The sequence below is a fragment of the Ascaphus truei genome, chromosome 6 (genome assembly GCF_040206685.1).
Source record: "Ascaphus truei isolate aAscTru1 chromosome 6, aAscTru1.hap1, whole genome shotgun sequence".
Classification (NCBI taxonomy): domain Eukaryota; kingdom Metazoa; phylum Chordata; class Amphibia; order Anura; family Ascaphidae; genus Ascaphus; species Ascaphus truei.
The window spans coordinates 116874721-116886761 of NC_134488.1; the positions used below are offsets into that span (position 1 = coordinate 116874721).

General features: G+C 48.1%; 1 protein-coding gene across 10 annotated transcripts in view; it reads left to right on the forward strand.

The window, feature by feature from the left end:
* The window catches only part of ARHGEF10L (Rho guanine nucleotide exchange factor 10 like), a 104286-nt gene that overhangs the window by 71242 nt on the left and 21003 nt on the right, over window positions 1–12041 (forward strand). For all 10 annotated transcript variants that reach the window (XM_075605988.1, XM_075605984.1, XM_075605991.1 and 7 more), the window contains 6 exons: window positions 684–829; window positions 1391–1572; window positions 1813–1928; window positions 2411–2544; window positions 5565–5665; window positions 9095–9216. In XM_075605988.1, coding sequence (XP_075462103.1) covers window positions 684–829; window positions 1391–1572; window positions 1813–1928; window positions 2411–2544; window positions 5565–5665; window positions 9095–9216 — 801 coding nt within the window. The remainder of the gene's footprint in view (window positions 1–683; window positions 830–1390; window positions 1573–1812; window positions 1929–2410; window positions 2545–5564; window positions 5666–9094; window positions 9217–12041) is intronic.

Here is a 12041-nt window from a genome sequence, read left to right on the forward strand (position 1 = left end):
CTAGCATGGCCTCGGCCTTAGGCTGCGCTTATACTGCCGGCGACGCGACCGATGTCACCCGGCGACGCGACCGATATCACCCGTCACCATCGCGATAGTTGCAATTCAAGTCTAGGCGACTCCGCTGGCTACAAGGCCAGTAATGTCATAAAAGGGGAATGCAGAGGCACGGAGAAGCTCTCCGATTGGCCACAAGGAGAGACCGTCGCTGAAAAAATCAAATAACAGTGACTACCAGATTTTTGGTAGCGCTGTTGCTTGGTCGCACCATCGCGTGCACTATAAGCGCCGACGACGGCGACAATGTATTTGTTTTTGACACGACATTGCGTCGCCGGCACTATATGCACAGCCTAACACAGCACTGCTGGTTCTCAGGGACAATGTAAAGAGCGATACATTTAGGGCCATTTTTACTACGCAGGTTTCTGCCACTGGGCACGTATCCGCTCTGGAAGACCCCATACAGCCCACTCAAGTCAATGAGCTGTGAGGAGTTCTCCAGCGCCAGAAGACAGACGGCTAAATATGGGCCATAGTAGGCACAGATCAACACAATCCAGGCAGCTTTACCTCTGCATAGATGCACAGAAAAAGCCAGCAGGTGGAAGCACAGAGCTCTATTTTTCCATTGTTGGCCGTTCACGGATCTTGGTTCATCTTGTGGTATCTATTTTCCGCAGAGTTTGAGTACAGGGCAGCACCAGCTGCTGCTTTGTGAGACGTTCACAGAGATGGTGTACGGGGAGCGAGGGCAGCTTCTGAAATCCAAGGAGCGCAGACTGTTCCTTCTGAATGATGTGCTGGTGTGTGCCAACATCAACTTCAAGTGAGCCTCTACACGGGAAGAGGGAATGGTCAACGTGTACAAGGCAGTAAGACGAGGCCTGGAGAGATGGGATGTCTTGTGTGGACAGATGGGGGGTATTCATAAGGGAACTATGGTAGGGGACATTTAAGGATGAGGCTCCCCCGATAATTTTACAGAGACTTAGGGGTTGAAGATGACAATTCCTTTCATATCACTGATATATTTTCCCTGCAATGATTCTTTAGTTGTTAAGTTCAATTTACCATCTAGGCTCTGTGTATTTCATGTAAAGTTAGCATGGGCAACGCACAACTGTGCTGGCGCTAGGGGCTTGTGGAGGGGAAGAGAAGATATTGCCTGTGCAAAAAGGCTGTTATCATCAACAGTGCTAGTCTTTATTCGCTGACACACTAAGGCATCTCTCATAGCATGATGGAAGATCCACTGCTGTGAAGCATTGGCCAGTAGCATTAATTCAGTGGGTTTTCCATCATCCCGTGTCAGGGGAGGTGGGGAGCAGATACGTCCCCAGATCTGTTTAGTTCACACGGAAACCTCTCTCTGTGTTCTCTTTCCCAGGGGACAACCTGATATGGGGAATTTGGTGCCTCTTGGTCCTCGGTATGTGCTAAAGTGGAATGCTGCCTTATCCCAGCTGCACGTGGCAGAGTTGGGGCAGGAAGGCAATGTCTACGAGAAAGAGACATCCACAGGGCAACAAGTGGCAGGCAAGAGGCAGTCCACATCGGGCCAGTCACAGAGTGAGTCTTCTCTGGAAGTGGCAAACAAAGGATACCTATTACTGGACATGAACGTCAACAGTACTGCTTCTGTTGAAATATTCTGATCTTCCCCAAATACTACTGGGTCTTCTTTATCTCAGTGTTATTATTATTAGCCCTAATTGGCATGCATCTCCTGCTAGAGTCCTGTGCCCAGAACCCTGGGTAAGATGTCGTTGTTTGGAGCACCTTTATAATTAATAGCTTGTATCTCTCCAGGTAAAGTGTCTCTGGGCTCCCCACGTCTCTACCAAGAACTACACGATGTAAAGAAAGACCTTGATGTGGTGGAGCAAATTACACAACTGATCAGCACCCTGCATGGCACCTACCAGGCAAGTAATGCTCCCTCTTGGGTTATTTGCCAGTTGTAGATGTTTATGGGACTCCAATAACAAAGTCAGTTTGGGCCCTGCCTGATTTCACAGGAGAAATTAGATTTGCAGTGCAGAGGGAAGGGACATTCGATAATCCTGTGTGTGGGCCGGCAGTGCATTGCTGTGCATCTTATTGCAGTGGGTGGCAGGTCACTCTGGCAGCAAAGGGGTTAATAAATGACCATCCTGTACACACTGATCGCCTCCTGCCTCTCACCTTTCAGTACAGCTCCCTTTATTTCTCTCTCATGGGCTCTGCGTAGTCCTAGTAAGGTGCCATTGTTTGGAGTTGGGCGTTCTTCAGCCAGCGGACATGCACACTTTCTGCATCTGTCCCGTCTTCCCCTCCTTTTATTATGTTTCGCTATTAATATTCAACAAAGGCCTGCTTGACCAGTTGGCTCTGCGGCATCTCATGTCTGTCCCTTCTTTGATCCCAGAATCTGAACATGACGGTGGCACAGGATTGGTGCCTGGGCCTGCAGAGACTCATCCGGCTTAAAGAGGAGGAGATCCAGTCTGCCAACAAGTGCCATCTGCGCCTCCAGCTTCAGCTGCCAAGGAAATCTGACAAGTGAGCCCAGAGCCTTAGGGCAAAGGAGGGAAGCAGAAGGGCTGAAAGTGTATTTGATGGCCGGCGGGGGAGTTTTTTTTTTCCCATTGGCCTCCCCCAAGAAATGAACATGCTACATGTATAATGATACTAACTTGGCGTGTAAAATATACGTACAGTAACTTAAAGTAGTCCCAGCGTGTGAATTTTGAATGCGTGCATGTACTTGGCGCTTTACTTCCCACTAATGACCAACAGGAGTTTTCCATAGAGGAGTAGGAAAGGATTAACAGCTGTGATTGTTGGGTAAAGTTTCAGTAACATGTTTAGGTCTCTGTTCTCTGTGTTTACTTATACTTACGGAACGTCTGATTTCAATAGGCTACAATGAGCCTGGCGGCACTGGATGGTTTATTCGGCATAGCACTGCTTACCTAATATGGGCCGAATGTCCACCTTCATCTAATCAAAAATTATACTATTCAGAGTTATGGATTTTGAACCCCGAGCTGGATTTCCTCCGCGTTGCGGTCAGGTCCTGCGCGCATTTTGCGACGGTGAATAAAAGATTGGCTTAGACCCAGAGCTTTCTTTTATTCACATACATGGTGTTAATATGACGCTGTGTTGGTTGTATATTTTACTCTCAACCCAGTTGGATATTTTGCTTTCTTTCTGTTTTGAACAATAAAGTAGGTTTAAAAAGAATAACATATTTTGGGGTCTAGGTATCAAAGCAAAAGTGGGGCAAAAAAACGCACAAAATGGACTAAAGAAAAGACATCCTATGGCTTTCAATGTATTCAATTGTTTCCCCCCATACATTTGGAGCCATCTGTATGCTCCAGAATGGTACCACTTTTGTCGTGTTATATAGTCCTATAGTTATATAGTCCTATAGTTTTAGTGCCGAACCACCAAGACTGCTGCATTGTCATAATATAGAGATACACAGTGATGCTGGAAAGCAGAAGGTAAAGTTACAGGAGGCGGCAGCAGATAAGGAGATACAGCATTAAAAGGAAAAAGAGAATGTTTGTATGTAACACAGTTGACAAGGAGTACTATGTTGGTGTGTGTGTATGCCAGGGCTGGCTAACTCGCGTCCTCAGGCGCCAGCAACAGGTCAGGGTTTCAGGATATCCCTGCTTCAGCACAGGTGGCTCAATTCAATCAGTCTTTGACTGAGCCCCTGATTGAGGCACCTGTGCTGAAGCAGGGATATCCTGAAAACCTGACCTGTTGCTGGCCCTCGAGGACTGGAGTTGGCCGCCCCTGGTGTGCGTGATTGAATACTTGTATTTCCAAGTGATCTTACATTGTGATTAACATATTTAACCCAGGAAGATACACACAGGTTTCCTCTGCTACATGTACACACGTGCTATTCACTGGGGTGCAGAAGTACCAGCAGACCATGCAAAAAGAACATTATTGGGAAAGCGTCACGCGCGTAACGGCAACACCGGGGTTTTGTTATTTTAAGGAAGTGATTTCTAGCATTGTGCTCCATGGGACCTGAAAGCGGTATATATTGCTGGTGGTAACGAGTGTGAATGGTCTGGTATCATGACAACGGATGTCCGCACACTCGCACATGCACCCGCTCTCACCCTCCCACACACACTCACCCTCCCACATGCACCCGCACTCACCCTCCCACACACACACACCCTCCCACATGCACATGCACCCGCACTCGCCCTCCCACACGCACTCGCCCTCCCACATGCACCCGCACTCACCCTCCCACACACACACACCCTCCCACATGCACACGCACTCGCCCTCCCACACGCACTCGCCCTCCCACACGCACTCGCCCTCCCACACGCACTCGCCCTCCCACACGCACTCGGCCTCCCACACGCACTCGCCCTCCCACACGCACACGCCCTCCCACACGCACTCGCCCTCCCACACGCACTCGCCCTCCCACACGCACTCGCCCTCCCACACGCACTCGCCCTCCCACACGCACTCGCCCTCCCACACTCTCCCCCCTCATGCTCTCCCCCTCACTCACGCACTCTTCCCCCCTCACGCACTCTTCCCCCCCTCACACACTCTTTCCCCCCTCACGCACTCTTTCCCCCCTCACGCACTCTTTCCCCCCCTCACGCACTCTTTCCCCCCCTCACGCACTCTTTCCCCCCCATACGCACTCCCCCACCACTGACGCACTGCCCCCCCCCTGACGCACTGGCCCCCCCCTGACGCACTGGCCCCCCCCTGACACACTGTCCCCCCCTGACACACTGGCTCCCCCCTGACGCACTGGCTCCCCCCTGATGCATTGCCCCCCCCTCACGCACTGCCTCCCCCATGCACTGCAGTGCCCCCTCACGCACTGGCCCCCCCCATGCACTGCACTGCCCCCCCCTCCATGCACTCGCACCCCCTCCATGCACTCGCACCCCCTCCATGCACTCTCCCCCTCTCCATGCACTCTCCCCCTCACGCACTTGCCCTCCCTCCCTCACGCAATCGCCCTCCCTCACACACTCACCCTCCCTCACACACTCACCCTCCCTCACACATTCACCCTCCCTCACACACTCACCCTCCCTCACACACTCACCCTCCCACCCTCACACACTCACCCTCCTTCCCTCACACACTCACTCTCCCTCACACTCACCCTCCCTCACACACTCACCCTCCCTCCCTCACACACTCGCCCTCCCTCCCTCACACACTCGCCCTCCCTCCCTCACACACTCGCCCTCCCTCCCTCACACACTCACCCTCCCTCACACACTCGCCCTCCCTCATACTTTCACCAATCACACGCACAAACCCCTCCATCCAATACATTTCACATCCCACACCACCAATACAATGAAAGTACTACTATTCCCATGCCCCCCCCCCTCCTTTGTCTTGTTACCCGAGTAGTTTTGCTTTGGTTAATGCCTTGTCTGCCACTTACTGGCTCTGCTACATGTGTATTTGGTTGTGGACACTATTGCGGGAGAGAGTCTGACCCAGCTGCAGTAACCACACCATCCCTGAGATCTCTCCCTTCTCACACGCACCAGGTCTGGACGGCCCATGAGTTACGTGGTGGTTTTCCTCACTCCGAATCCACTCAGCAAAATTTCCTGGGTGAACCGGCTGCACTTAGCCAAGATTGCACTGAGTAAGTAATGACACCAACTCGGATGACGTGGAGTAGGTAAGAACACTGCTTGCACCAAGGGTATACTGTAAGTGAACACGTAGGGTAGTACACAGGGGTGGCCAACTCAGTCCTCAAGGGCCACCAACAGGCCAGGTACTAAGGATATCCCTGCTTCAGCACAGGTGGCTCAATCATTTTGACTGAACCACCTGGGCTGAAGCAGAGAGATCCTGAAAACCTGACCTGTTGGTGGCCCTTGAGGACTGGAGTTGGCCACCCCCCGAACTAGAGCATAAAAATACCAGCACTTCTTGTAAACCCTCCTCTTGTCAGTTGTCTGTAGCTCCTGTCCCCTACTCCTCTTCCCAGCCTGGATACTGCTACTTGCTTAGAAGGTGGGACTGCATGAAATAACGTGTTATACGAGGGGACGGGCTTTGCCACTAATGATGCAGTCACTGCATTACGCTTGCCTAATCTGAAGTGGGTAGCACTGTTTTCAAAGGCACCGCGTGAAGGGCAGAGGATGAGAGACACTCTCTTGAAAATAACGCAAACCAAAAGGTTTTCAACTGTGCAAGCACTTTAGCAGCTACTGAAATAACTAGTGGTCTACAGAGAAAATCGTCAGCAGTCTGAATGGGTCTCGCCTGCGTTTTTCGGTCCCCTGCCTCATCGGAGCTTTTAGAAGATTCAGCCCCTTTTCTGTTTCATCGTTATCTTTCTCCAGCTCCTCCAGCCGCTGCTGAGAAGCTAAATAGCAGGAAATTTGTTTTAAATCATATTGGAAGCACACTTTTTAATGGCCTGGCGTCTGAGTGGCCGGGTGATTGCTTTTCAGTGGCTTTAACCATTTGCTTTTTTTTTTTGTTTTTTGTTATTTTTTTTTTTATCTACTAAGCCAGAGGGAAGAGAAGTGTAACTCGTTAAAAAAGACCATTCAAGTCTAATGGGAAGAAATTGCTTTTTTATGCTTGATTGCTAACCTCTTCAGTGTCATAGGGGACTGTGACACATTCAGTACAATTCAGACCCTGTGGCTTTGAACAGGTTAATTCTATGTTATTTCTTTGCTATGTCTTTGTTTATTTGTTGTTGGAGGAACATTTTGTGAAGAACCGTTCAGATCAGCATTGAATGAAAAACACAAAAAAAAGCTATGTAGTCATAAAGGCCAATTTTATGATATTAACATATGTTCACATCCCCCGGAGACAAACACCTTGTCTTTTTGTCAGGCCGTTTAAGGCGGTGTCAATGCTGCCGCAGACCACGCGGAGGCGTCAGCGCGATCACATTGCCTTAAGGCATTGATCGTACCCATAGACCCCCCCGCGGGCGACAGCTGGATGGGGCGCGCAGAAACTGATTTCTCGGCACGTCGGGCAGGTCACGTGAGCGGTTCACCAATGAGGTCGAACCAGCTCCGTGACATCACAGACACGCCCCTAGACACGCCCACCACAGCGCATCTACCATGTCCAGAAAACGCACCTGCTTCACGCGCGTGACGTCACGGATGTGCACACACCCGCGCGGTCGAAGGCTGTATGGCCGCAGCCTTTGTGTTCCATGGAGGGAAACATTTTCCGACACAACAATGGGTTTCTTGCTGGGTGCTGAGACTGTATCAGTAGACACACAGGGATACACACACTCCGTTCTGAATGAACACACTTCTAACCCTTTTTTGCTGCCAGAGAAACAATGTTACATGTGTTTGCATTACAGCGGAAGAAAGTTAATACTTACTGTAGCTAGTTTTACAGTCGGTAACATTGTATTAACAATGGTGGAGGCAAGTAAATGATTTGCATTATTTTGTTCTCTGGAGTGAGGTTTTAGTCTTTGCATATCATATTTAGGGCCATATTTACTAAGAACTATTTACTAAGAACAGCTGATTCATAACACACCTGCCATCTTGCACATGACATAAAGGGCCCTATATATTTAGGCGCCATGCAAGGTGTCTTATGGAGGAGCATGGTTTGGTAACCATAGGGCCTTATTCTCATAGCCACTGAAGTGGCTGTTTTTGATCCAATATCCAATTTGACTTCAATGGGGATTTTTGGCCAAAAACGTCCAGAACTGGGGTTTGGTAAATATAGAATGACCCCCTTTGTCCCATAGAGGATGGAATGAAATAGCTGTGACTTTAAAATCGCTGTTACGTTAGAAATGTGTATAGGGATGTTTCTCTGCGTTACAACTATGGGAAACCACTAACAACCTGGGAAGTTCTGGCTGAACCTGCATCCGAATACACAATGCAGACTGTGTTTCAGAACTTCAACTGGGTTCTTCCTTTGAATGAGATGGGCCTCTATTTCATCATTTTATATTCCCTATCTTTATTGTGAGGTGGACATTCCTTCAGCACTGAAGCAGTTAAGAGTAATCCCACTCAGGACCAAAATGTACTAGTGGCAGTGACCTGTTTAAGGGATCTGCGGGATTGATGCATTTTCTCCCCATTTATTTGACACATATAGGTGCGCCGGCGAGTATTCCAAAACTTGCTTTAAACTTGCCTTGAAAATCTGGGGCTATCACCAACAAGATCCAGGTACATGCTACAACATTTCAGTGACATTTCTGCAGAGACTAATGGCCCATCGGATTAACACAGCAGGGGTCCCTGGCAGTCCCATTTTAGTTTTCTATGGGACTGCCAGGGACCCCCGCTGTTAATCCGATGGGCCATTAGTCTGACGGCAGAAATGTCACTGAAATGTACCCAGCATGTACCCAGCATGTACCCAGCATGTACCTGGGTCTTGTTGGTGATTGCCCCAGATTTGTTTTAGCGTACTCGTCGGCGCTACAGTATAGGTATTTAAATTATTTTGTGAACCTGGTGAGCGGAGACTTGGGATGGGTTTGATTTCCTCTGGCTGCTCCCTTTTGTGTGAACAGCAGAATCTTTGTTGGCTCTCAGGTGAGGGTGGAGAAAGTATAAAGAAAACATTTCCCCTCTAAAAAGGCCTAAAAGGGAAAATTAAACATGATCCATTTCTAAAGAAACAAAAGCGTCCAAGTATTTGCTTTACGTATGGTTACATTTGTTTAGTTTGGTAAATTCTTTACAAAATGTTCATGGGATTGCATCTTTAAAATACTAATAATAACTCAGAAAACTTATGTAGAGTAGACCTTATAATCTAAGCAGTTTATTTATTTCAATGTCCGAGAGTTGCCTCTAAAATATCCTCTTTTTTGTAATTAAAAAAAAAAATCTGCTTTGTAGCTCAGCCCGCATCAATGCGGCTTTGTAACCGATTCTGCCCTTAACCAAGGCAGCATTTCATATTCCCGAATGTTTTCAGTTCGGGTCCCTGCAATGTAAAAGCTATTAAATGTGATGAATGTGAAGAGTTTCATAATTTAAATGTTCGTTGGCTGTCTGGGATTTGACTGTTTTCTCTCATTGCTCTCTCCCAGGAGAGGAGAACCAGCCTGGGTGGCTGGTTCCAGAAGAGGACAAAAAGACCAAAGCTCCTTTCTGGTGCCCAACACTGGTCTGTCGCCTGCCTGCATTCTCCACCAAAGCTTCGGACCTGCAGGTGGGTCTCTAATGTTTTTGTATTGCATGGTTCTTGGAATTACACTGTACAAGGATGCGCTATTTAAGAAACAAAATGTCCTGTGCAGCACTGTGCATTAAGTTGTAGGCGCAGTGTTGGTCCTGTAGCAGTATGTCTGCAGTACAGTACAGTTGTAGAAGACTTCTGAGGTCTCCTTAGCTTGTTCCCATTAAAACATATCACAACCTTTCACCAACCTAACACTCTTAAGAAACACACATTGCCGGAGACAAGGCCTAGAAATGTAAAAGGTGAAACAATTTTGCAAGGCAAACTATTCCTAATGATTTAACTCTGCACTTTATGCTGTCTATTGTGTCTGTCTGAGCCAGGGGTTTTCAACCTTTTTTGGGTTAAGGAACCCTATGTGAAATTCTGAGGAACCCCCAACCCTCTCTAACAGCGTGTCTGAGATCAGATGCATTGTAAGGAACTCCAACCCTCTCTAATAGCACATCTGAGATCAGATGCATTGTAAGGAACCCCAACCCTCTCTAATAGCACATCTGAGATCAGATGCATTGTAAGGAACCCCAACCCTCTCTAATAGCACATCTGAGATCAGATGCATTGTAAGGAACCCTAACCCTCTCTAATAGTGTGACTGAGATCAGATGCATTGTAAATTCTTCTGTATTGGGTATAATTTTAAAATTACCTGAAAATGACAGAGAACCCTTTCCGAATGCCTGGGGAACCCTCGTTGAAAAACACTGTTCTGAGTGATATTCCTATATGTGCCAGATCTGTATTTGCAGATGTGTCTGCAAGTTGAGGCAGCACATGGACTCTTAGGAGTGCTGCTGTGTAGGAAGGTTGTGTAGATATACTTGTGGTGCATTTGTACAGCACTCTTACGGGACACTGCAGGGGAGAATAGAGATGAAGTACACATCTGATTGTGAGGTTGTGGTATAGAAATGTTGTGTTGCTGCTGGGAAAGACTGATAAAGATGTGCAGATTTATTTATAATAACATTTATATACAGTAGCACCCTTATCATAGGGCGCTGTACATTCGTTAGTAAAACAAAGGTGTTGTTACATATAGATTTTATTATAGAGTCATTGTTAAGATGTCTCTTTGGTGGGTAGGAGTGGGAACATTATGATCAGGCTATGGGTTAGGTGCATTGAGAGCTTGCTTGATTGGTGGGTAGGGGTGGCGTGGAGATGGGTTTGACAGTGGAGGCGATTGGATCAGTGAGGTAGGTGGAGGGACTTTTATATGGTTTAGGAAGTGGTGAAGGTAGGGGAGATCATGGACATTGGGGAGGGTGGGGTGAGTTAGGGGATGGGATAGAAAGGCGTTAACGGGGGATCATGGATTGCGATGGAGAAGAGCCTTGTTTTGAGTTGACTTCTGAAGATTGTTAGGGAGGGGGCAGATTGGATGTGATGAGGGAGCTTGTTCCAGTGGAGGGGGGCGAGTAAGGCAAATGATCAGAATCAAGAGGAAGCACGGGGCTTGGGGGGAGTGAGGGTTGTGGCATTCGGAGAGTGAAGAGGGTGGGAAGGAGTGTAGTGGGAGAAGAGTACTTCAAGGTAAGGGGCAAAACTATGTAGAGATTTGTAGACCAGGGTGATGAATTTGAAGATGAAACTTTGTTGGATGGATAGGCAGTGGAGTTGGGAGAGTAGAGCGGTGACATGGGCAGAACAGCAGAGATTGAGAAGTGCGAGGGGGGGTGGAAGGGAAGCGAGGGGTCCACCGTCTTAGGTACAGAATTGCATGGAGTGGTGTAACACAGGACTTGGAGTGGATGTTAAGATGGTAAAGTTTTCATTCAGGACCATGGAGAGTGCTGTAGGATAGAAATGGGTGGTATTGTTTGTTTGGCTTTGTCAGGTAAGATGAAGGATCACTGCAGGCCAGGGTGGGAGAGAATATCTGCTTGTGGGGTCTTGCTACAGATATCTGTTGCAGGAGGTGGAGCATGTTTACGGATCAGTTTCTTGGGTGTAGATACAATGACATTTACACAATTTTCAGGAATGGTCTTAAGTGGGAGTAGGGAGCTTCTGATATCACATCAGAAGGAAATCATTTGAGTCAGTGAAGATGCAGGTATATTAATAGAATGTTTGCAGTATGTCCTCTCATTGCCCTCTTTCCCCCTCCCACACTTTTCTCTCACACACATTTCACTATTTCCTCTTCTTCCACTATCAGTATGCATCTTTCACTATTCCTGTCTTTCCTTTCACTCTGTCTCTATTTCTCTTTCCTTCTCCTTTCTTCATCACTTGTTCTGCTTCGGACAAAAAGAATACGTTTTCATGGTGATCTCTCTCCTCTCCTAGATCTCTCCTTTCCTTTTCACAAAAATGACTTCAGGCTTCTCACCTGTCAAACCTGCCTAAAAATATAAGGCGTAAAGAGGGGTTGGGGTGTTAGATTGGGTCGGCAGGGTTACTAGTGGGGTGTCATTTCAGGATTTGTAGGGGGTTGGTGCTTTGCTCGCCTTTCTGAAGACGGGTATCTCCACTCTTAGCACTGTGAGGTTTTCCAGCTCTCGGGCTGATAACAGCTGGGATCTGACAGGTCAGCTGGCTGGGCTCTCGTCCTGGGCAGCCCAGCATGGTTCCTGTGGGAATGCCAGCCCTTGCTGCGGATGCCTTTGCACCGCACGCTGATGCTTGCTCTAATTAGAACAAATTGTGATTTCTCATCCCCTGTCGAGCGCTGGCTTTGTGTCTCGCTTTCTCCTCCTCTGTGCTTCCTGCAGCCTCCTGCAGATCAGGGTTTCTTTGTGTCCCACCCTTGTGTGGATCCAGATAACAGCTGCATGAAAAGTTAACCC